Source organism: Ipomoea triloba, chromosome 15 (genome assembly GCF_003576645.1).
Source record: "Ipomoea triloba cultivar NCNSP0323 chromosome 15, ASM357664v1".
Taxonomy (NCBI): Eukaryota; Viridiplantae; Streptophyta; class Magnoliopsida; order Solanales; family Convolvulaceae; genus Ipomoea; species Ipomoea triloba.
Window position 1 is genome coordinate 24,859,841 of NC_044930.1, and position 25,862 is coordinate 24,885,702.

At 32.9% G+C, this 25,862-nt stretch overlaps 3 protein-coding genes and 1 non-coding gene across 4 annotated transcripts in view; all 4 read right to left on the reverse strand.

The window, feature by feature from the left end:
* LOC116007692 (bark storage protein A-like) overlaps positions 1–1,004 on the reverse strand; it is a 6,767-nt gene extending 5,763 nt beyond the window's left edge. The window contains exons 1-3 of the mRNA XM_031248438.1: positions 754–1,004; positions 569–636; positions 319–474 (exon numbers count right to left, since the gene is read on the reverse strand). Of these exons, the coding sequence (XP_031104298.1) occupies positions 319–474; positions 569–636; positions 754–985 (456 nt within the window). The 5' untranslated portion in view covers positions 986–1,004. The remainder of the gene's footprint in view (positions 1–318; positions 475–568; positions 637–753) is intronic.
* Positions 1,005–8,009: 7,005 nt separating this feature from the next.
* Positions 8,010–13,658, reverse strand: LOC116005566 (tocopherol cyclase, chloroplastic). The gene is made up of 10 exons (XM_031245792.1): positions 13,370–13,658; positions 12,461–12,705; positions 11,827–11,906; positions 11,084–11,160; positions 10,235–10,404; positions 9,918–10,015; positions 9,177–9,290; positions 8,938–9,054; positions 8,649–8,798; positions 8,010–8,542 (listed from the first exon to the last, which is right to left on the reverse strand). The coding sequence occupies exons 1-10, from the start codon at positions 13,603–13,605 to the stop codon at positions 8,366–8,368; spliced, it is 1,464 nt and encodes a 487-aa protein (XP_031101652.1). The 5' UTR covers positions 13,606–13,658; the 3' UTR covers positions 8,010–8,365.
* A 5,028-nt stretch (positions 13,659–18,686) lies between these two features.
* On the reverse strand, positions 18,687–18,768 carry TRNAS-CGA. Its single transcript has one exon. It is a non-coding gene; the product is annotated as a tRNA-Ser (tRNA).
* A 1,292-nt stretch (positions 18,769–20,060) lies between these two features.
* LOC116007089 (probable beta-1,4-xylosyltransferase IRX9H) lies at positions 20,061–24,357 on the reverse strand. Its single transcript, XM_031247675.1, has 4 exons — positions 22,500–24,357; positions 21,389–21,638; positions 20,826–21,011; positions 20,061–20,737 (listed from the first exon to the last, which is right to left on the reverse strand). The coding sequence occupies exons 1-3, from the start codon at positions 23,411–23,413 to the stop codon at positions 20,853–20,855; spliced, it is 1,323 nt and encodes a 440-aa protein (XP_031103535.1). The 5' UTR covers positions 23,414–24,357; the 3' UTR covers positions 20,061–20,737; positions 20,826–20,852.
* Between the last annotated feature and the right edge of the window lie 1,505 nt (positions 24,358–25,862).

Below are 25,862 nucleotides of genomic sequence, written 5' to 3' on the forward strand. Positions count from 1 at the left end.
AAAAAAAAAAAAAAAAAAAAAAAAAAAGGACAAACCATTCAATAGTCAAGAGCCAAATTATTATATTATAAGTAATTTTGCTATTTTTCTCTTTTAATTGTCAAATATGGTTTTAAGTAAAGAATATTTAATACTCCGATTAGTAGTAGGTATAAAATGTGATACTGTATATTAGATTTTTCTCTATCATAGGTGAAATTTCACCGTACCCCTTAAACTGGAAATGATCATTTTTTTTTGAAGGTGGAAATGATCATTTTTAGAATATTATTAAATGTAACATTTTGTTTTTTGGTTATTGTTCTTGTTTTAGTTTACCTGCCAATTCCAAAGAGCAGTGTGTGACCAATACTGAGGGATAGCGACATCTCCAATATTGAGAGAAGGATTTGCATTTCCAGCAATTCCATAATGCACAACTCCATACACATCAAATACACTCAACAACAGTTGTGTTGTTATGCCTGCATTTAGCTATAACAATAATATATACAAAATAAAAATTAGAACTTTCAAAAATTAAATAAAAAATAATAAAGGAGCTCAAATTAAATAGCTAGTTACATACCATGGCAAGGCCAGTCATAACTAAAATGACGGGTTTGCCCTTGACGGTTCCAAACCGAAATCTCCTCCCTTGAAGTATGATTGCATGCAAGGCAAGGGCAAATAAGTAAATTTGTATGACAACATATATTACTTGAAAATCTGTATGTGTTAAGGTTTCAAGATGATAAGGGTATATTTAATTACCAGCATAGTCAATAACCAGAGTACTGGGTTTATAACTCGGGTGTTGGAGAAGAGGATTCATCTCGAACAGATTCGGAATGACCAGCCCGAGATAAGGCCCTTTCTTGTTGGCCTTTTCAATAAGCATCCTTGTCTTTCCATCATCTAACAAAGACCCATTTGCCCCTTCTTCTAGGGTTTGCATAACCAAGAAGAGGAAAAGAAATGCTGATAGAAATGTAGAGGAAGCCATGGGTGAGAGTGATAGTGAGGAAGAGAGAGTTTGGAATGGGTGAATTGTGGTGTCGTGTGGAGTTATATTTAAAAGAAGGATGAAATTATTGCAAGCTAGAAGTTTAAGAAATTAAATCTTCATGTCGTCACATTTTTCATGCCAAAATAAGTAGTTGGAATATTATAGTTTTCAATCAAATAAAAAAAATTAATATATGCTTATCATCTTCATCAATTCATGATTATAAAATTTTAGGTATTATATTTGAAATACTTCAAATCAGATCAATTACTTCAGTCAATGTGACTTGCTTTAATTATTGGACATAAAAAAATTAAAAACTTTAAAAAAAAAAAACAAAACAAAACAAAACAAAACAAAACAAAACAAAAACAAACAAACAAACAAACACTCTTTATTATCATTTGTAACGAGCCATCGAGAATAAGGATGGCAATGGAGTGAGTTTGGATAAGAGTATCTACATCCACCGCTCAATTGATTATATTTTGTATTGAAATTTTTAACAATATATTCATCCCACTCACACACGGTAGGGTGGCATGGAGTGGATACCTATTGTGGATGTCCATTTAAATATTAATTATAATTACTTGTTATATGTTAAATGAAAATAAAAAATTATTTGAACATAATTTTAGAGTTAATTTTATTTTTGGTCCTAAATTTATATGTGGCAATTGAGTACTTTTTGTGCTTAAAAAACATCCTTATTTAGTCCCAGTATTATTGTGGCATGAGTATATTTGGTCCTCCATCAACAAAATCATTTAAATTTTGTAAAATACAAGGGCATTTAGGTCTTCAATAATTATGATTTATTTTTTTTTTTTTTAAATATAACTGGTCAACTCACTTTGTATAAAAAAAAATTAAAAAGATCAAATTGACCTTGTATTTTGCTTTTAAAAAAAATTTCCTTGTATTTAACGACATTTCAACAATTTTGTTGACAGAAGACAAAAAATGGTCATGCTACAATAATATTAGGACCAAAGGGTGATGTTATGAAAAGGATTGACTAAAAATGACTGACACTTATAAATCTAGAACAAAAAAATGAAATTAACTCATAATTTCATTGTGCAAACCAATACTCCTTGTCCTATTATTAGAGTTAACCTTCTATCAATTCAAATATGTCATATGGGGAAATGTATATCTTATTTGGAAGTATTGTGGTGTTAATTGAAAGGTTGTACAATTATAATGCATGTTTGGGTTTCCATTATGGCAGTACAGTGTTTGATACAGTGCTAAGTCACATGAATATATATACCCAATTGTCACAAAAGTATGGTTTTGGGAGACTTCTATATGTTTCAAACAAAAATGAAAAACAACAAACAAATCCTAATCATCGCCGCGTAGTCATAGAACTTAAATAATGAAAATCATAGAACTTAAATAATGATTATTTCAAAAAATAATAATAATAATGATCAATGTTTTGCAATTATTAAATTATGATAATGTCTCATTATTTAAAATCCAAATCTTAGCTGCGTAAGCAAAAAATTTAAATAATTACTCCCATATCATATGGGAGGTTGTGTGTTCGAATCTCAATGAAGGCGATATTGACTCTTTGTGTTTCAATAGGTTGAAAAAGTAGTTATGAACAAATACTGCATTGTAATAGAGTCAGTAGTATTAAAAAAAATGATCGATACCTTGCAATTATTAAATTATGATAATGTCTCATTATTTAAAATCCAAATCTTAGCTGCGTAAGCAAAAATTTTAAATATTTATGTGGTTGCACTTGCACCTATTAAATATGGTAATGTAGCCTGATAGAACTAATTAATCCGAGTGGTCCAAATTAACTAAATCTAATTAATTAAGAATGAAAGTATGTAAAGACAAAGGTAGTTTGAAAGAACGAAGTAATCGCATAATTGTATTAATCGTTCAAAGTAGTACAAGAAATGTATTGAGAAAACAATTCGTGTCCTAACTGAGGACAAATGACCTGTTTTTAGATTCGGTTCCCTCTTAGTCTGTACGTAACTGTCACGCACGAATTGGGCACCACCCACTTGGGCAGGTAGTTACAGCCCCCTCTTGACCACCACGTATTTGCCTACCTCTGCCGAACTCACAAAGGGTTACCCCGTCGACCCGACCTCTTGGGCTCAGGAATATTGCTTCAGGTAGGTCCATTCATGAATGCACACACAACTACTCCAGGGTCTCCACCTTCATCCAGGCATGCGAGTATGTAGATTGTGTGCACTCATGCAATAATTAGCAAGTTCTCACCTAAGGCGCATGGTTCTCATATGATCCTTAATTCATATATGCTCTGCGTGTGTGTGTGTGTGTGTATATATATATATAAAAGATCAAGTGAGAACCATCATTCAAGTGAGAAATGTGGACATTTGGATCGCATTTTTATATTTGTCTAGCATTTTGAGCGTTTCAACGTGTGGTATTATATTTTTTTTTTGGTAAATTTACAGGGTCTTCCTCTCCGTCCGTTTAACGGTCCGGGGTCCACCAATGTTCGCTCCGGGAGGCACAGGACCTGGCCCAAGCGTGAGGTATTATATTATATATATATATATGTATTATAGGGTATCTAAGTAGGGTTTAGTGTTGCTACTAATTTGTCTCCTATAATTTGGCTGCTAATTACTGTAATAATTATAGGTTTGGTTGCCTCAATGATCTACACCTTCTCTTTTTCTAATTTGTTAACATCAAAGGGGTTGGTGTTGACTGAATCACAGTGACAAGACAGCCAAGCAAGATGCTTTTCTACTATATTTCGAAATTGTTGTTTGTATAGCATGTGCATCACAACTGTTTGTTAATTAGCCTGAAAGAACACATGTTATAGTAAATGTGAGTTGCACTAGAAAAGAATTACTGGATGTTGATTCGCATGAGAATAAATTGGTGAATAAATAGGTAATCGAATACACACGAAAATATAATTAGACTATTGAATTCAAAAAATTGTAATTGAGTCTCTAAACAACGCAAAATGATGCAAGTGAACAATTATTCGAAATGACCAATTGTATTTTTGTGTATAGTTCGGTGGTTTATTGACACTTATTCGAAATACTAGTTTTATACGCGCATTGCGCGAATGGGTTAATGCCCAATATTTATATTTAAATAAATATTTGAAAGTATATCAATGCAAGATTATATAGAAGAAGTTTATACATGGGTAATTGAATGTTGAATTTTTTTATTTAAATATCTAACTCAAAGTATATGAATCCAATATAATATAGAAAATTCATTATAATTATTACTAAAAGAAATGTTTGCAACCTTGTAAAATCGATAGTCTAAAAATGATAGTATAAATAAATACTACTTTTAATTTGAATTTTTCTAAGTGTTCTTAATTCTCTTTGAGTAACGTAACATTGTCATTGTCTTCATATATACTATTTGTTCTCTTCCTTTTTGTTGGTAGTGTGTTATTTGCAATTCGGTTATTGTTGGTAGCATAGATGGCAACGTCATGCAATGAGATTATGATATAGGAGCTATGGACTTTCCTTTAGGTGTTCTGCTTGAGGTTTATTTGGTTTAACCATTATTGTTGAATGAGTTATTGTGGATAAAGAAATCCTTAGTTTAAGAAAAAAGATTAAATAAATTAATAAAAATTTGAAAATTTAAAATATTATGGGGTTGTTTACTAACTTGGAAAAATGGAAGATTTTCCAAAAAAAATGGAGAATGGGAGAAGTGGAAAAATAGAAAATGAAAAACTTGTTTACTAAATTTTGTTTTCCAATCTCAATCTCATCTCCATTCTTCCACTTCTTATACAATTTTGGAGAAAGGATGAAGAGTGTCTCGGGTGAACAATGCGCGAGGTCCAGGGATCGATTCCTGGGTGTTGCGTGCGCCTAGCATCTCTTCTTCCCATTCTTGTTTTTCTTTTGTTTTCCCAATTCTTTCTTACTTTCTTTGTTTATTATTATTATTATTATTATTTGTATTGTTTTTCTTTTTTTTTCCCCAATTCTTTCTTACTTCCGTTGTTTATTATTATTATTATTATTATTATTATTATTATTATTATTATTATTCCCAATTCACTTTTGTATTTTTATACATGTTATTATTGTGTATTTTGTTTTGTAATCGGTTGTAATTTATTTAATGTAAGGTTTGTATTGGTGTATTAAAATTATTATTATTATTATTATTATTATTATATAAATGAAAAAGGGAGGAATAGGGAATGAAAATTAAAAAAACTGGAAAAATGAAAAAATGGAGAAATGGAGAAATGGAGAAGGAAACTGGAAAAATGGAGGAGGAAAACTGGAAAAATGGAAGAATGGAAAACTGGAAATGGAAAAACAGAAAAATGAAGTAAACGACCCCTATGTATTCTAAAGATATTAAAAGGTAGTTTCTCGCTTCAATTTGCTAGGTAATGAGTTATTTGAGTACTTTCATTGTCAACAAATCCCCCAAGTAGTTAATGTAATTGGTTTCAAACTATTCTTTTTTATTTTTTCATGGTATTAAAGAAATACATATGTATCATTTTTTTGGTTTAACTACTAATTTATTTAATTGAATAGGAGTAAAATAGAGTGGTTCCGATTCAATTTGTTGGGTTATTATTTGAGTACTCTCTTTGTCAACCAATCCCCAAGTAGTTAATCTAATTAGTTTCAAATTATTTTAAAATTTTTTTCATAGTATTAATAAAATACTTAGTAAATAAATATATAACATTATTTTGTACTATAACTTTGATATTTAATTACAAGATATTGTAAAAATAAGATAATGGACAATGTAATGAATATCAATTGATAAATTTGAATGTAAAGAATCTTTGCATGAGAGAAAATAAAGACAATATAACTAATGAAATTATTTCTCTTATTTAATTTAATTTTTTGATAATGAATAATTTTTTCAAATAAAGGTATTGTAGACACATAATTCTAAATTAAAGAAATACATATGTGTATCATTTTTTGTTGTAGTTACTAATTTATTTAATTTAATAAGAGTAAAATAGAGTGAGAAACTTAATTATGTCAAATTTGATTGAGATGAGGTTCGAACCTAAGACCTTTTCTTATAGAAATTAATGGGTAAGTTAAAAGTTAACGGAATATTAACGGAGAAGAGAATATTTAACGGAAAACTTAACGGATAATCATAAAAGTAAGGTTAAATTAGGTAATCTCTATTAATAATATTAATCTGAATTATCTTAACCATCTATTCGATTAAATAATTCATCCGAACCATCCATTTGATTAAATAATTTGACCGTCATTTTTTCTACTCATTTTAGGCCTAACTCTCTTTGGCTCTTATTAGTGTATATATATATATATATATATATATATATATATATATATATATATATATAGTAGACATAAATTCTATAGAATTAGAATTCTTGAGAAAAATATTTTATACCTTGTTTAAATAATAGAATTGAATCACCTCGTTTGGTTTATGAAAAATTTATTCAAAAGGAATTTAAATTTGTCAAATTTGAAAAATATAATTTCTTTACTCTTTTTTATATCCTTTTTTCCTACAACCTATAAAAATTTATTCAACTTGATTAGACAAAACTAATCTTATGCATATTTATTATGTTGGGTAAGGACATGCTAGTCTTTATACTCATTATTTCTTGACAATTTCAAATCAAACCAAACAATGATATTGATATTTTAAATAGTTTTTTTCAACAATAAACAATGATATTTATATTGATATTTTAAATAGTTTTTTGGCTTGAGCATAAGTATGCAAATAATATCATAAACTAGAATCTACCTTGTATTATAGACCCTGGTCTAAAATGAGATTCATACTATATTCATGTAGTTAACATATTGGTTGTGTTTGGCAAACCTAGCTGAAAAGGTAGCTGAAAACTGAAAAGCTATAAGCTCGAAGTTGAAATCTGAAGAGCTGTTATGCTTAAAAGTGTTTGATAAAATTAGCTTTTTGATAAGCTGATAAATGTAAAAAAGACTAAAACGGACATTTTCATACAATTTAAATAATTTTAAATTTAAATAGGTTTGTTTATATATTAAAATAATTAAATAGGTTTGTCTATATATTTAAATAAAATATAAAGTAAGAACATATATTCGAAAATATATAAAGTAAAACAAAATGTTTATAATTCATAAGATTATTTCATACAAAAATTAATGTTCAAACACAAATGTCAAACTGAAATTACAACCAAACATAATGAAAAGAAAATGTCAAAAGAGTTTTAATTGGGAGGGGTAAAGGATGTCAATTATTTATAATAATAAGGGTAAAGATGGAAAAAAGTTAAAAAGCTACTAGCTTATTTTTGAAAAGCTACCTATTATGTACATTCAATTGTTGAAAAGTATTTACCTTCCGTTAATCGATTATGTACTATAAATAAACTCAAGATAAATATAAATATGCTAACTGTAATTGTAATCTATACCTAATTTATTAACTGAATATGCATAATATTTATTAACTGCCCCAAGAAAAGTGAAAGGGAGTTCTTGATGAGCTAGGGATAGAGAATGCATGGTGGCTCAAAAATGGAGAAGGGTCTTGATGGACTAGGAAGGAGGCATGGTGACCCGACAAAAAGAAGGCGAGTGAAGGAGACATGCCAGTCCAAAAAGAGGGGTTATGACCAACCAGTGCCCAACTCCTCATGTTGAGGCGTTTGCACATGCAACTTATCGGATGACAATACAAGCACTAACCAACCAAGCTACTTCTCACTTTGTTTAGTTTACATAGGCGCAACAGGATATACATATACACTTGAAGGGCGCTAAGAGCAAAATAATAAAGTAAACATGAGGCATACCGCATATGCATGATTAAGGTGAAAGTTCAATAAATACCACATACTTGTCAAGCCATATACTTGTCAAGCCATGAAAAGGGTCTTCAACACTTTAAAATGACACCCTTGTCATACATTAGAACATCCTTGTCTGATTACTACATCCGCCTAACTTAGTGTCTTGCCTGCACTTTCAACCCATTTACCTAAGTTATCTCGGGCATCCCACCCGATTTATAATGGACCAGATCCCGTAAAACCATCAGGTATATAACAATATTTATAGATGTTCTGCTGAAATTTTTGCAATTACTGTCACCAACAATGGGATCCATGAAAATGATATAGGCTAGAACACATTACAATGTTCAATCTAAACGACAATGGATGCTATATCAAGAATATACATCTTTCCACAGGGTGTAGTGCAGCAATAATGGTGTTCGGCTTCTTCGACTGACCTTTTAATCTTCATACTGCGAATGCTCTACCCTAGCGACAACGAGATCATGTACCTTCAGTAAACTATGGTGACGGGAAGACCACGTCTCAGTAAACTATAAGCCGGGAGGTTTAAACAGCGGAACCAGGCCAAATATCCCTTCGATGTCAACTGGAGCGTTAAGCGCTTGCTTGAGAATCTCTGGTGCATTTGTTGTTCCTTTCCATGTGTTGAACCAGGGTCCTCCTCCAACTTCTACACCTGCCATGTTACTCGTAACATCCAAGATCACCTACAAAGTAGATACAGCTCAAATTTTGGGAGGAACTAAATCATTCAACGCATAAAATCTGAATCACAAAATGGCCTTTAGTTCACAAAAATGGAAAGATAATAACCTTTCCTTTACTGCCATCATAGCGGCGTTCCCACAGTTTCAGTCTTAGGTCAGCATAACAAGTATCCCGACATACAGGAGCAAGACCCATCTCTTGAGTAGGGGCACGCAATGTTGTGCCCGGGTCACTCGTTCTTGCTTCAAGTTCTACCTGCTCACATATTATTATCTGTGTTACACCTCCACTTGTGACTGTTACATACTTACATTCAGATTAACAATTGTGATCCAAAACCCGACACTACATTTGAATAGATCAATAGACCGACCCAATTGCAACCTTGGCTTACCTTGTGTGTCGCATTCTCTGCAGTTATGTACCAGTGGCCCCACGGAGAAATTTCCCAAGTTACAGAACCATTCCATGGCACAAATTCGTAGAAGACACCTCCATAGTGAACTGCTATCTGCAATGTTTCGGAAAACATACCTTTGTTTGATGCATAATAATTTGCTTACTAAAATTTAGAGGTAATGGCAGTAAAAGAAAATGGAACTTCATATATATAAATTTTAAGCTAGAAAATACCAGTGCAGCATTTTCAAAGTTGTCGCTTGTTCCAGGTCCAGGAATTTGCCTTAATCCACCACCAGAAGTTAAAGAAACTTCTCCATCAGCACCTTCAAAGACATTACATTGGACCTGCAAATTCAATATACGTCCACATTAAAGAGATCATAAAACTTGAACCCCAAAGAATATCAAATCTTATTTTTCACCTCTAGGATTTAGCAGCTTCTTCTTTTTCCTATTTCTTTTCCACTTTTATGCTTTGGTTACTAGAGAAACAGGGTTCAAAGAAGCAAATGGTTCATTTTCAACCACAAAAATTTCCTCTCCGGTGTATCAATTTGCAAGTTTTGCTCTTTACTTAAAAAATAAAATAAAAACTATCTCTTCCTGTCATAGATTCATAGATTTTGCGGATTGCATATTATTTCAAATTATCAGCCTCCTCATCATAGAATCAGATAAGCATAAGATTAACTAAGGGTGTGTTTGGTTCATGGGTTTACACACCAAGAATGGGAATCAAAATCTTAGTTAGTGTTTGGTTGACAACTTTTTAAAACACAACTATGAGATTTGATTACCCCTTTAATTAAAAACCCAGTCCCTAATTAAAAACAGGTGTCGTTCCATCTTATTGGTAATTGGATTTTTAAGTATGGATTAGTGCTTTTAGATTTTTGTTTTGATTTTAAATTATCTCTTATTTTTTAAAAAAAAATGAATAACTGTTGCTAATAGATGTAGAGAAGAGGGTACCCAGAACCACTTTCTAGGGAAGCCATCACCCCAGTTCTTCTCAGAATATGATGGGGCATTTTCGAACTCATACCTCTGACCATCCCACTCTATCCAACCTGGAATAGTAAATTCATGATTTAGTATTGCCTTAAGATACCTTCAAATATAATACGCGAGGGTGCATAATTTTCTATTTTTCTTTGCAATTTGAAATGTGGCATAAACCTCCCAAAAGCCCAGCAACTTCCCCAAATGAAAAAAAAAATAAAAAATTAGCGGGATAAGGGTCAAATGGGCCCTCAATCTTGTTAATTAGAGAGGGAACAGGCTAATACCTGTTGAAAGTCCAGCTGCCATGCATATTTGCCAATGAGGTTCAAATACAGGGAATGCAGCAAGCCAGCCAGCCGTGGACTTTTGCTTTGAGCCCACGTTGCCCCATCCATAAATGGGGCGAGTGCTATACTCCCAGCGAGCAGTTTTCACGGTTTTTGCATAATCCGTCCTGTCAAGCTAAGTCATGTCAAACAATCAGAATATCATTTATCAAACAATTTCAATGAAACCCCAAAATAACCATCTTCTCCACATGCACACAAAGAGCAGTTTACATAACACTGTTTATTGAAACAACTGTGGTGTTAGAAAGCAACTCTTTTATGAAAGAAAGCACCCAAAAAAAAAAAAAAAAAAAGCAGTCTTTGATACCCATTAAAAGATGCAAGTATACAATAACATCTTCTTCACAAAAAATGATACTAAGAATAATAGTTGTTATCATTATTTTAAATATAAATAAAAGGCACAAAGTAATAAATACATGGCTGCATAGAAATGAAGACCCAAGTAGGGAAAGAAGAAAATATGAAACAAGATTCTCAACATCACCAGAATAATATGCAGTAGCGATAGGCTAGAACTCATTGGCAGATATATGCTTCAAGGACAGGGTGGGAGCATTTGCCCGCACTTTAAACATTATTATTATGCAGTATAAGAAAATATAATCATGTTCATACTCAATAAATAAAATGGACCCCACTCTTAGATAAAATTACCTCCTTGAGTCTAAAATTATAGAAAATTTATGATAGCCTGGAAAAGTAACATTGCTAATCCCTACATCTGTCACAATTTATGAGGAGAAACTCTAAATGTAACTTTGTAAGGCAAAAGGGGAATACCTTCCATCATCACGAATAAATCCTTGATGCCAAAGTGGTGTCACTTGAAAACCCTCTGAAACACGGCTATTGAACTCCTGTAGAAGTCCCTTATTTAAGATACACTCAATGTATATATTTTATTGTAACAAAAATATAATCACATATCTGTTAAACAAAGAAAATATCATTACTGAAACAACCAGTAGCTTCCATGATATGAAGTATGTATTCCTCTAACTATATGGTAATGCATCTTCAAGCCGACTACTCATAATAACACTAATAATATTAATAATCAACCATGTGGTTTGGATAAAATATTATCTTTTGCTTCTATTCTGTTTCTTAAAAAGAGATAATATGTAATGGAGGGACCAACAGCTTATTTGTCACTTTCATGGTTTCACCATTTAGCAAGGAGAGGAATTTGATGCTGGGTCATACAAGAGCCAAATGGAGATAACGTTCTCTCATAACAAGCTAGAGCATGTTGCTTGGTTCAAACTCAACCATTTCGTGGATACTAAGTAACTATCAACCCACTTAATGTAGACATTTCTGGCATGAATGCATTGTCATGTCAGACACTGTTTACACAATTGCAAAACATCAGACGAATACAATAATCTTCTTTTAGCTTTTGGAACCAGAACATGTGTTAGAAATTGATGTTTCATAACAAGGTTAAGACTTCAGAGTTGATTGTTCTTTACAAATCCACACCAGGCTGATAATGTATAAACCAAGTAAAATGCAATCACCTGAGGAGGAACTTCCTTATTTGGAGGCCTGGCACCTGTTTGGGCAATAAAAGTATTTCCAAGTGACAGTTCATGCCTCTCTGTTCACAAAGAAATTCATTCTAATCATTCAGTGGACAACCTTTTGCTCTTTAAGAAATGATAAAGATCCTTAATGGTCAGCAATATAAAATACAACATATAAAAGAAACTTTCCAATCTATACTGGATGAGAAAAACTCTTCCTTTTTAGAATAAAAAATGCAAGAGTCTAGACAGATCAAATTTCCAAACTACATTGGATTACAGAAACAGCAATTCCTTTTAATAAGACAAATTTTAGTGGATCAAAAAAGTAGGATGTAAAATCTGCAGAAGAAGAGTGTGGAAGAACAGGAATCAGAAATAGAGAACATAGAAAGCCAGCACGGTCATGTTTTGACAATAATTCAAGAGGAAACTATGACATAGTGACATACAACAAGAAAGTTACTGATAAGACTTTTTCTAAACAATGGACAGAAGATATAAGGAAAGATGCCAGAGGTGAAATTCTAAAAAGGGATGAAGGATTCATCAAAATTTTCAAGTGACTACTTGACCACTAGCAGCATCACAGAGAACTAGTCCGTTAAAAAGCAAAAGAAGAACATACCACCCCAAAAGTTGTTAGACTCTGGAGTATATTGGCAAATATACTTGTCATCCGCACCAAGAATTTGAGCTCCAACTCCTGTAAAACGACGCCCGTACTGCACCTCCTCTATTCCATTCAATGGCTTAGTGAATGCAGGATTCTCAACAGAATACATATAACAGAAACTCTGTCTACATTCTGGAATTGAAACCTTAAAGAACCATCCCTCAAAAAACTGTCTACGAGTCCCATCAAAATGGTATCTGAGTGAACCAACAAATAGCAAACATGAGAAAAAGAAAATCCCAGAAGGGGAAATTTACCACTATTCAATCAATTATGAAGCTATTTTGCACTCTACATAAAAGAACTAAACATTGACACTATAAACTTCCAGTATAGCAAACTGCTCCAATGGATGCAGCTTACTCCCAATATCCCCCAACATCTTATCATTTATCTTATAAGTAACACAAAGGCATAACTTTAATTAGAACAATAGAAAAGCTAGTCAAAGTCACTTTTTTTTTTTAATTTATCCGACAAAATTCACACTAAAACAAGCTACTTCCAATCCCCCACTATGAAAGACCTCAGCTTGTCTACTACTAATGCCTAACTAAGTAATTACGGAGTAGTATAATATGAAAAATATAGAGTAAGATAACAGGAGAAATGAATCATTTCTCTATAAAAATATTAATACTTGTTCACTAAAATCATTTTCCAAAGTGACAAATGGAGAATTGTTCTCTACTTTTCTAGAATTTGGAGAATCCAAAATTTAACTAATTTTCCCAATTTGGAGAAATAGAAAAGACACGAATGAATAGCAAATCCACACTTTAATCCAAAATTTAACTAATTCTCCATTTCTCCCATTTCGAGTTTATTTATGGAAATGAGCATAGATTGTATATAAATTACCCGCTGTGAGGAGTTCGAAGAGGGCGATTGGAAGGGGTGGGGGTATAAACGGGTTTAACAGCCTCTTTAATCTCCGGCGCGGGGTTTTCGACGGCGGAATCGGGCACCGATACTGCTTTCACTCTGAATGGCGGCGACTTCTTTCCGACGCGCAGCTGCTTCCGCGGAGAGAATCTGGCAGTGTTAGATTGGGTTGCTGGAGAAACGGCAGAAGAACATGCAAGGAGGGTTTCCATGGATTCGCAACAGCAGCCAGTAAATCAGAGCGTCTGTGTGTCTGCCAGGGACAGAGGTGGGTTTGAACTTTAAAGCCATGAGAGCATTCATAATAGTTTTGTTTTGTTTTGTTTTGTTTTTTTTTTTTTTTTTTTTTTTTTTTTTTTTTGGTTTTAGAAATTTTTATAAGTGTGATTACGAAAGAGATAAAAAAAGGAAAAAAAATAAAATAAAATAGATTTTAATAAAATAATAATAATAATAAAGAAATAAACGTCAGACGTATGTAACCCGCCTGCTGGCGCGGTAGTGACAGCCACGTGATAAGTGTGCGCCAGAGACTAAATGCACGTGGATTTCACATTTCTGTAATCCGTTGCAGGAGGTCCTTCAACCCCTCTCTCTTCTCTCTCTCTCCTCCATGTTGGCATTCACAGTCTCAAAAATCGTGAAAAATGCACTATTGTGCATAGTCTTAGAAGCAATGTCTTCTTATGTAAATAGAAGCAAGTACACTGAGAGAAAGAGGGCGTGGTAGGGATGGAAATGAGCCGAGCAGATCGCGAGCCGCTCGGTCAAAGCTCGGTTCGAGCTCGGTCTAATGTCTTAGGCTCTAGGCTCGTGGCTCATCGAGCCACTCGCGAACCATATATATATATATATATATATATATATATATACATATATATATATATATATATATATATATATATATATTTATATATATATAGTTTATTTTTAATTGAAACATAAATTTAAAATCAAAAAGTTAAATTCGAGCTCAAAATAGAACTCGAACTCGAGTTCGAGCCTGAAGTCGAGCTCGACCTCGAGCTCAAGATCGAGCTCGAACAATCGAGTTGCTCGAGCCAAACTCGAGCAACTCGAAAATTGCCGAGCTCGAGCCGAGCCTTCCTTAACAAGCTCGAGCTCGAGCCACTCTAGGCTCGAACTCGGCTCGACTCGTTTACACCCCGGTGTAGTGGCGTGTTGACTGAGTATTTGGGTGTCTACTACGTAGACTTCCAAATCTTATTTTCTAAGTTTTGCTATCCGATGTGTGGACCTTAATTAATTATTTTTTATATATATGGTCTCAATACAATGCAAGTATCTACATTAAGATTACGTAGAAGTAAAAACTGATAGTAAAACATAGTATCTTCCAAAGAAAAATGTCCCAATATTTACTAGCTTAAATTTTTGATGTAGATATTTTTATTAAGACCCATAGAAAAAATATAAGGAAAAATTACACTTTTCGTTTATAAATTATACAATTAGTGTAGAATTTGTCCATAAGTAGTATTGGTCATGCTCACTTTTCGCCCTTAAGTTATCATTAGCATTGCACTTTGTATCTACGAAGTATTTACTAACAAAAAATTAGGGACGAAATTTGCAACTTTAGTATAACTCATGGACGAAAAGTTAATAAAATAATAAAATTGCAATGCTAATGATAATTTAGAGACAAAAGTGAACACGACCAACACTTCGGGATGATTTATGCAATTACCATATTTTGTCCAATGGGGATTTTACTTTTTCTTTTTTTTTTGGAAGTATGGGGATTTTACTATTCATCATTAAAATAAAAAAAATAAAATAAAACAACAACAACAACAGCAATTTTTGTGTAGATTGAGTGATATATCATTTGGTTCATTCTGATCTTGGTCTCTCCTTCCAATCAGATTCGGAATTTGCCCTTTGTTACAGGACAAGTACTGGCTTGTGCATGCTATTTGTGATAATTGTTTTGATTCTTCTTTTGTTGTATTATAAAAAGAATTATTAATATTTATATATATTTTTTTAAATTACAAATACATACATTTTTATATTTTTTTTATTTCGTATCATGTGTTTATTTTTCTTGTTTTCACGCTACCCATTTGTAAAATGTGACAATTCATAAATGTAATTGTCATGTGAAACAATTTTGTCTATATACAACAAATAATTGCAAATTACTTGTAAGGCTTTGTCTGATTGTGTCTGAAACTTGCATGCGTTTAGCAATTAAGAGTGGTGTATTGGTTGGAACTTACTTTAATTTGAATTAGGAGTTATCTTAATATTTCTTCAAGAATTGGGATATACTGTATATGATAACAAGACATTATTAATAAGACCGATAAAAAGAAAACATAATAAGAAATCACTAGCTCACTTATTCAGAATAATAATAGAGGAGAAATATAAGTTTATAAGATCAAGGACAATAATGAACTACTAAGTATAAAGATTTTCCGGCTTTAGTAATAAAAGGAAGATTATCTCAATCAAAAGAATCAAATTATTAGAGACAAGGTTTTTTTTTTTTGTATTCTCTCTAAAATTCCCTTTCTAATAATTTTAATATTTCATTATCCATTGTGTGTGTATAATTTGGTTCAATTGAGAACATTATATTGTCTCGGGCGAAAAGTGGTGACGAATGTGGCCATCAATTTAGAAGATTTAATGACTGAAAATAAAGAGAAACAGTTATGAAAATCTTGTGAGTGTATCGGTTGATGACAAATAGTACTCTCAAGATCTGTTAAAAATTTAATTAAGTTGAGTGCATTATTAATTATCAACACCTTTTCGTAGTGCACATACAAAATTTGTAACAATTACGAAAATGTCACCGTATTTTTTAAAAAGAATACCCTTTATTTTCCAATAGTTAGATTACTCAAGATGGACAGATGCTATTTATCTGCACTTCTCACCTGAAAGCAATGTCCTCACTTGATCTCAATTTTATATATAAAAAACAAAAACAAAAACAAAAAACAAAAAAAAAAAAGGAATGAACAATGGGCCAATCGTCTACTGGAAAATGATATATGTACTTCGTGGAGTATAACTCTCATCAAGTGTTCAAATTTTATTGAATAAAGAAAAATTAATGAATAAAATCCAGGACTCACCACCTTTTATTAATCAATCAAAATATGATAGTTCAGGCAAATTATTTTGATAAAGAATGTATTCAATGTAAATATAATTAGGTACAATATTTGTCTGAAAAAAAAAGATTAAAGTACAATATTTTTAACATAATGTACAACTTGACAAGAATACCAAAAAAAAATACACACATATTCAGGGATGTAGACTGCATCGACTCTTATAAGTTAGTTAGATAACTCACATTATGTTGGGTTATAACATATATTGTTAGTAAATATTGATTATACCCAATAAAACACCAGTAGTACAACAAGACATCGATGTTATTCGATACTTGTTGGGCGTTTGGTTCAGGTCATCTAAGATTACCTAGGTAATCTGAGTCTGGTAATGCTATATTAGTATATTACCTTGTTTGATTCAAGTTATGAGATTACTTGGTAATGTTATATTACCTCAAAGCTTTTGTGGCGGTAATGTTTCAAGGTAATGTGATTACTCCAATTTTCTTAGGTAATCTTAGATTACCTTGAATTATTTCAACTTTGTCCTGTTAACTAATCCTTATATTATAATAATAATAATAATAATAATAATAATAATAAGTATATGTTTATATAATCAAATATACATGTGTGTGTGTGTGTGTGTGTATATATATATATATATATATATATATATATATATATATATATATATATATATATATATGCTCATATGTGGCCTGAAGCTCCCATGTGGTCGTGTGGCTGCATTTTTATCAGAGTAATCTAATGGTGACAATGTTTAGGAAATTGTAATTCGCGTATGTTAAGTGGAGTGTGTTATGGTAAACATCACGAATATGACAAACATAATAAGGAACTATTTTTTTATCGCAATTTGATGGGAGTCATACTTAATTTTTACTAAAAAGCTTCGCAATATGCGAAAATGGAGTCGTAATATGATTAAAATAGAGTAGATGAGTTGAATTCCCCGTTTTGCCCTCCATTTTAACGCCAACTTGATGCAAATGCTAACGAAAGACTAATATGGCATAAATTTCAATAGTTGGAATACCAGTTTGGATGCAATTAAAATTCATATGACCAATTTGAGAAAAAATCATAGTCGGAGGACCACTTTGGGAATTAAATCTTTTATTTTATTGTTTTATTGTGCGGAGGTGAGCGGGGGTGTGATGGATAGAAGAGATAGAAGATTTTGAATTTGTCAAATGTATGGTTTTTGGTGGGCACCATGAAAAAAAATTATATTTGAACGCTCCACCCCCCCCCCCTAGCCCACCCACCTCCACCCTTCTTCCCTCCTCTGTCATTGTAAACTAAAAAACTCTATGAAAAATCTTAGTTGATGAGCTTGCTCTAAAGAAGCTTAAAAGCAAGTGCACCTACTAGGCACATGCGTACGTGTTGCTCAAACGTTTACCTTTATTTATTTACTAGATGAATGCCAAATGGTGAAAAGTTCTTACATAACCACCCTAGAGTATGGATGTTAATGAACCGAACATAAATGAACAGATGTTGTTCGTATTCGTTTATTAAGGATTTTGGAGTGTTTGTATTCGTGTTCGTTTGTTAAGGTTTTTGAAAATCATATTCGTGTACGTTAACATTAACGAATACGTTCACAAACATGTTCACGAACATGTTCGTTAACAATCACGTTCATGAACACTGAATAACCAAACATCTGCATATGTTCATGATCACATCTTCATCGATAGAGGATGGTTGCGATAAGCGGAGATTACCTTTTATATGTATGTGTGTGTATGAACATCTCCGCGAATATTATTAAACGAACACTAAATAAACTTGTTCGCGAACATTACTAAACGAACACAAACAAATTTGTTCACGATCTCTTAGCAAACGAGCTTACCACTGTTCACTCTATTCGTTTATTAATCGATCGAGCTCTAAATTTTATTTGTTAATGTTCGTTTACCTTAATAAACGAACGCTTACCGAACATGAACACGAACACGAGTAGTTTGTCGAAAGCTCTGTTTGCCAACACCCCTACCCTAGAGGGCTAATTCAATTCCCACATATAATATTTGTAATGCTTAATTTATACATTTGGGAAATGAATAGTAATTATTGTAATATTCATTGCTTTAGAAAATTAAAAGTAATAGTAATGACGCAAAACTGTAAGAGAAATTGCATTAAAACTTCAAAACCGTCGACAGCAGGATTCGAACCTGCGCAGGCAAAGCCCAACAGATTTCGAGTCTGTCTCCTTAACCACTCGGACATATCGACCTGTTTGATAAGCTAGTGAATCTTTAATTTGTTAATCTTTTATACTAAAAACATAACTAATTCCTATGTCCATAATGTTGACAAACAAAGTTCATCTCATGTGCATGTGTAGTTCACCAACTATACACATATTTGATAGCTTATACATGTTTTGTGTCATTCTGTCCAACCGCACGTTCATGTTGACGTAAATTACGCCCCATGTGCATAAGTTGGGCATGCTACATGTACTACTTTTTAAAATTAATAAATTATTTTGTAAGAACATGCTAAATTAAGATTGCTGAAAAATAAAGAAAAAAATAATGGGTCATTTCTTTAAATATTGTGAACTTAAAAGTTTATATTAATTATAAAATTGACCTTATATTTTGTTTATTAAAACATTCAAGCATTGATGAACTATGATGGATTGAAGTACTCCGTTCTTACTTTTTAGTATGAGAACCATATTCTAATTTGAGCCATTCTCTACATATACAGTGCAATTTGCAACACTATATTATACATTAGGCCACTTTGAAAGTGCAGTACACTTTAAAATTTATCTTTTAGAGTTTATGATTTAGTGCTTTACTTTTTAGTTTGATTTAGGAGTTCACATTTTATTGCTTAAGGTTTAAGGGTTCACTAAACCATATTCTGATTTGAACCATTCTCCATATATAGAGTGCATTTTCCAACACTATATTGTGCACTTTGCTGGTCTGAAAGTGCACTGCACTTAAGGTTTATCTTTTCGAGTTTATGGTTCAATTTTTTAGTTTAGTTTAGTCCTTTGCTTTATGGTTTGGTTTAGATGTTCACTTTTTACTATTTAAGATTTAATATTTTATTAATTAGGTTTAAGACTTAGATTTTTTATTTATGTTTTAGAATTTATCTAGAAATGAACTTTATACTATATTAAAAATTACACTTTATAGTTTTGAAAATTATACTTTTAAAATTGGAGAAAATCACTAAAATACCATCGCATTTGCTTAAACATTAAAATAAATAGAAAAAATGGGGTTTCCGTCGTCATCCAAAAAATAATATTCAGAGTAATAATAAATATATAGGAAATATATTTGTATTATGTTGCACGATGTATATATTACTTGAACACAATCATGTAATTTGTAAAATATTGAGACAGTATCTTTACTAGCATCAATTGACCAATAAAAAATAGACCATTGAGCATACATGGGTGCCAAAAATAAAGTTTTCTTTTTTTAAATTTATTTTTTTGGCTTTTCTAGTTTTCTTTACTCACTATAATTGATTATAATTAAAGAGGACATTTGAATAAATTTCCCATCTAGATAGATGGATGAAATCATAGTCCAAGCTTCATTAATGGAAAAATGATTCATCAGAGGAACAAAAGATGTCTACCAAACAACAGTAGTAATACCCTCTGATTTACGGGAAAGCCCGCAATCCCTACACAAAAGATGAGCTCGGGGTGAAACCCGTTTTGTGACAGTAATAATACCCGAATAGCTCAATCCATAACCAATCTAACAAAAAAAAAAATGTACAGATAGTACCATACTACCAGCAAGAATGCAAATGTGCAACAAATTGCAGTCCAAGAAAGTGGAATATAATTCTTCAGTTCACCAAAAAAAAAAAAAGGGAAGACTCGTGATAAAAGTTTAGCCGAAAGAAATTACTTGGCTGAATATTCGCAATCCTGTCTTGGACTTGGAGTTTTGATGAACCTCATCAGCAATTTGCTCTACGCCTCTATACGCCGTGTGGATACACTTTTGCTTCTTTGCAAGTTAGTGGCCCCGGCAAAGTAGAATCGACAAGTCCTCATCAAGGAACGAGACAATGGCTGCCCCGATGAGAGTGGAAGACGGAGGAAAATCGTGTTGTGAGAATCTCTGTGGCACTATGATTGGAAGCTAGTACACCACGCAAAAAAAACCCGAATAGGATATGCTTTTCACCAGTTTACTATGCTTCCCTGCAACTGAAAACCGAGTTGTCACATAGTATCGTGTTATTTACTTTGCGTGAGTCGTGAGATATAGGAAAAAGTTTCGGTGTAGTTCCCTCACCTTCACGCTTCTGATAGTAGTGGACCATCATACGAGGGAAGTTATAATGCTGGAATGGTTCTTTATGAAAGCGTAGGGTTGCAAAAATTCCGTGTCAAATTGCCAAACCATGATCCTCGAGCAATTCATTGGAATGCCCTCCATTTGGCTTTCGTCTTCCACTATTTGTTCAATAAATGCGGTTGCCTAAAACAAAAATCATTATCGTTTGTTAAATAGCAAATAGAAGTTAAGCACACACAACGACAAGGGTAATTGCATAATTGGGAGATGCAAAGCATCTCAACCGGGCATGCCATGAAATACCAACGATCAACTTGAATGTTGTAAATCGGGGATAATTTCATACTTAGTTGCATGTGTTACTTAATTCTATATCTAAACCTAGGTATTCCCAAACCGAGCTATTAGGGCTTCAACAAGATCAATGTCGGTATTTCAGAAACAATATTCTAAATGAAAAACGCTGCAGAAAATATTTGCTAACACGGCTAAATGTCATTCTTAACATTCTTGACATAACCGCCGTGGGGAAGTACGAGATAACGGGGAAAAAAACTTACTTGGAAACCGTCTTTCACAGTATCAATCTGTCTAATAGGTTCGAGTGTAGGTCTGTGCCACCGCTTAGGATCCCAAAGAATAGTACTATTGAAGGCAAATCCCGACATTTCAGCTTGGAATCTCCGTAATCGTTTCTTCCTATCATTTGTGTGCCACCCTAAGACCTGCGAACCTTTGCAGATAGGACCTTCCAAGATAACTTGCCTGTTATTTTCCGCCATTCTTGGCATTGCCCATGTCCCAAATCGCCTGCATACAATAACTTTCATAAAAAATTTGCACATAGCATCAACGCATTTTACCTTGTACCATTGTTTGTCGGAATCAGCAAACATCTAATCTAGAATGCAGAGCAATTGAAGAGCAAAATTTTCGCGAGCAGAAACAAATCCTTAATTTTAAAAATTATTTTGCAAAGACATGAGTTGTAGAAATATTTTTTGCTATATGATCGATTTGGCCTCTGTTTTTCATAATTTGACCAAGGGGTCAATTTGGAAGAGCAGGAGTGGTGGATTAGTCTTCTTAAGTTAGCCAAAAACTAGTAAAATTCTCCCGTTTTAAACTTTCATGTCAGAATTCGGTTAGGTGACCCAAATACCCACAACCTGGCTATATAACAATCCTAGCTACCAGTCCTCACTACGGTTTCTTTAATTTGGTGGAGCTATAGTATTTCTCGTAAGATGACCTATTACCCCAACATCACTAAAGAAAGCCACTGGAGATTTAAGGCTGCTTCATACCCAAACCCAAGGCCAATGATCGATCCCTTGACGTTTGATTAAGGATAAATGAGTCACTTTCACTCAACCACACCCTCCTGGTTATATTTTTGCTTGTATTTACTCTTTTTTTTATGTTAAAAAAAGCCACCATGTAAATAAATGCACAACTTTGTCAATTCAATCTCTAGCAAGATAGAAGAAGATGAGTGCTAAGACCAATATGTCCAAATAAGCAAGAACTGAACTAGTTCGGCAGTAAAAACAATAGTGTAGGACAAACTCACATCAAAGATAATGATTCCTTAAAATAGGGCAATGAGTATAGGAATATTTTAAAAATAGTTACTATTACAGTTATAATAATAAGAATGAAATACAGCACCTGATCTCTCTCATTTGCTCGAAGAGGTCAAGAGAATATGTCTTATCATCATCTGCAAAGTAAACAATCCCATCAAGATGGTGTGTCTCTATGTGGGAGAGTGCCACATTCCTCATGTGTACACTTCGGTCTTTTACTTCCGTTAAGTTCTTACTGCATACCAGATGCCTGTACATAACTCCCGTTCTCCTCAACGTATCAGCTGTTTCCGCAGATTGCGAGGTCATCTCCACGACTATCCACAACAAAGGAGGCGGGACCAATTTCAATGTATGCGCTAGACGGTTCAGGTAATATGCTTGGAAGGGACGAGGCTCGATTGGGATCACAACGATTAAAAGTTTATGGAAGTCCATTGCGAGATCTTGGTCTATTGATTGGTTAAAATGGACATCACTGTCGATTGACTCGATTCCACCTATCAATTTACTATTTTCTGCATGTGATTCCACTGTAGAATTATCCACCGCCACTGAATTCTCAACTCTTGATGTCAAATTACTGATCCTGTCATCGTCGATTTGGAGGTTTTCGAAAGAGAAAGCTTGATTCTTGGATACATGGTTCACGGACAAATTCGGAGAAAGAAACGGGGTAAAGCCAATAAAGACCCCAACAACAAAGCATAAGAAGTAATGCAGAAGAGATCTCCTCCAAATTTGTCCCCTTAACTTTGACCTTTCCAAGGGCCTCGAAGATCTATGCGAGAGAAGCCCGAGCACAAAATTCTGGGCTTTGTACAACGCATAATCCAACGAACCAATTGAAGATGGCAACACCGCACTAGGTGGCGCGTGATTTTGATTACTCAACGACGACTTGGACAACGGAGAAGAAGCAACTGTGCAAGCTTCCCCATTCATAGGACTTCCCGGCCTAGGCACGGGGGACAATGTTCTTCTAATTGAAGCCATCACAACAAATCACTTGGCAACGTAATTAACCAATAAACTTTCTTTCAATGACTATCTAATAGCAGTTTTACCACCAAAACGGAGTTCAAAACGATCACTTCCACTCCCTTTCTACTAAATCCCTTTAAGCAAAACTCCTCAAAGCATACCAAAATCACACTAGGCAAGATGAAAGGATAAATACTGACAAAAAAGCAGCAAATCCTCAAACAAAGGCAACTAAGCCTATGCTCAAATTGATACAAAATTATGCAGCCAATTCCAAGCAACACTTTTTCTGTCTTCTACTCAAACTAGCAAACAAATGCCCTTTCAAGTACCCATCACACTTGAATAGACTCTCATGTAATTTACCAAGATCACTGGCTCCACCTCAATAGATATTCAAAAACACCAAAATTTTCTAATAATTAAACTCTTACAGATACATCTCCAATCATAAACACCCAAACACCCTGGCCAAGAAATATCTTTTTCTCCCAATCTTGTGTAACGATAACTAGGAACCAAGCACTTGATCTACACCCAAGAGGCTCAAAATATCTTGCAAAACAATAAAAATCAAAACTTTTTCGGAAAGAACAGCTCACACCAACTAAATAAATCTCAAGACCAAGAACCCATCAAAACCCAATAGCCTTGGAACCAAATACCCAAAGCTTTTTCCAGTTCAAATATCCAGATTTGAAGTTCAAAGACAGCAAAACTTGAGCTGGAATTACCTTATTTGGTGCAATGAGAAAATGGGTCCTGGATCCTTTGCCCCAAATCCCTTTGAATGGCGAAGGTCGACCTCTGGCAATTATGCTCTTCTTCACGTGCCTCTCCCTTCAGCAATTATAGAAGTAAAATCAGTGCTGGGTTGACGGAAAAAGATCTGTTAAGGCAGCTTTTAAGCCAAAAATGTTTCTTTTTTAATTTTTTTTTTCCCTTTTTTGCTTGGAGTTGAATCTGTAGACCTGTAGAGAATACACTGAATGAGACTATGACTCTATGAGAGTCAATAACATGAGGAATAATTTACTTTTTGTATAAAGATTGGTTAATAAATTTAAACTAAATAACCCATGGGTTTGGATAATATAATTTTGGGTCTCATACTGTTGAATAAGAGATTTCGAATTAACTTTTTTATAAGAGATTTCGAATTCAAGTTCTGAAAATATAACTGTGAAATTTGAAATAATAATAATAATAAATAAGGAAAGAGGGACAGTAAATAGTGTGATAAAATTTATTTATGGGGCATCATAAAGAAGATGAAATTCTATTAAGAGACAGAAAATTTATTTGAAAAAAGTCTAAGAAAATGATGTTTTTTTTTGGGGCAAAACATAGTACTCCGTAGTAGGTATTTTATAGAGAATGTCTACATTGAATTAGGTGTTACGGATTACTATATTAGTTAAAGATTAGATTGCATTTGGTACAATATTATTATGGTAAAATTAATTTAGATTCAGTTCTAGTCGCGCGGTAAAATTTGACTTTTACTCAAAAGAAAGTTTATCTTATAATTCTTTAACTTGACGCAATCATATAATAGTTGATTCTTTCATTTGCAATTGTATTAAATGTTTGTTTATTAATTATTTCAAATTGTTGAGTTAAATGTTTGAATATTTTTAAAAGGTTGCCACCCATGTGAGATGTTTATATGTTAATTTTTGGAATGCGACATGTACAATGTGTTATTAAAATTGCCTTCTATAAAACGTTGTATTTAATAGGACGTAATAAATACGGAGTATATTGACTTCTGATTTGGACATTTGGTCCATCAAATATTGAGGCAACCCTATTTTCCCCAAATTTTATACTCCGTAATTAATTCTAATTTTAGTCATTTGATTGCTTTTTTTTTTAGCTTTAGGTTTTCCTCATTCAAAATTAGATTAATATTTTTTTTATACTCCCTTCGTCTCATTTTATGTGTCTGGTTCAGTTAATGAGGCTTGACTAGAGTTATTTTGAATTCAATTTTTCATAATATTAAGTTTAATATTATTATACAAAATTTATATATTTAGAAACTATATTAAAAGTACTATTAAACACAAAAATTAAATTTAAAAACAAGTAAAAAATAATAAAGAAAATAAACAAAGAAGAAATAGTTGGTTTGACCAATGAATAGTAAGCAGGACAGATAAAATGGGACAAAGAGAGTATTAAGTTTCTTAGCATACGTCAAACTAATTCTAAACTCCCAAAATCCTTGCCCAAGAAATGCTAGAGGAAGTAAATTCCTAGGTTCCCATCCCTTGCATGTACACTATGCACACAAAGAGTTTTCATCATTTTTTATCGGTTAAGATCTTCCAATGACCCCTCATGTTTCTAGTCGGATTTTTTTTATTTTTTTTTTGGAAAAAACAAAGATTCATTCAATAATATCAGAAGCTAAAACATTACAAATGATAGGAGGAGGGTGTATGAACCACTCCAA

Bases quoted from the DNA above. Each gene is read 5' to 3' on its own strand.
- LOC116005566 (XM_031245792.1), bottom strand. From the start codon at position 13,605: ATGGAAACCCTCCTTGCATGTTCTTCTGCCGTTTCTCCAGCAACCCAA. The intron at 11,907-12,460 runs GTATGTTCTTCT...CTTTGTGAACAG, and splicing joins GTCTAACAACTTTTGGGGTG to AGAGGCATGAACTGTCACTT. The intron at 11,161-11,826 runs GTGATTGCATTT...GGACTTCTACAG, and splicing joins ATAAGGAAGTTCCTCCTCAG to GAGTTCAATAGCCGTGTTTC.
- LOC116007089 (XM_031247675.1), bottom strand. From the start codon at position 23,413: ATGGCTTCAATTAGAAGAACATTGTCCCCCGTGCCTAGGCCGGGAAGT. The intron at 21,639-22,499 runs GTGCTGTATTTC...TATTGTATGCAG, and splicing joins GAGCAAATGAGAGAGATCAG to GCGATTTGGGACATGGGCAA. The intron at 21,012-21,388 runs GTAAGTTTTTTT...TTTTTGTTTTAG, and splicing joins CTGTGAAAGACGGTTTCCAA to GCAACCGCATTTATTGAACA.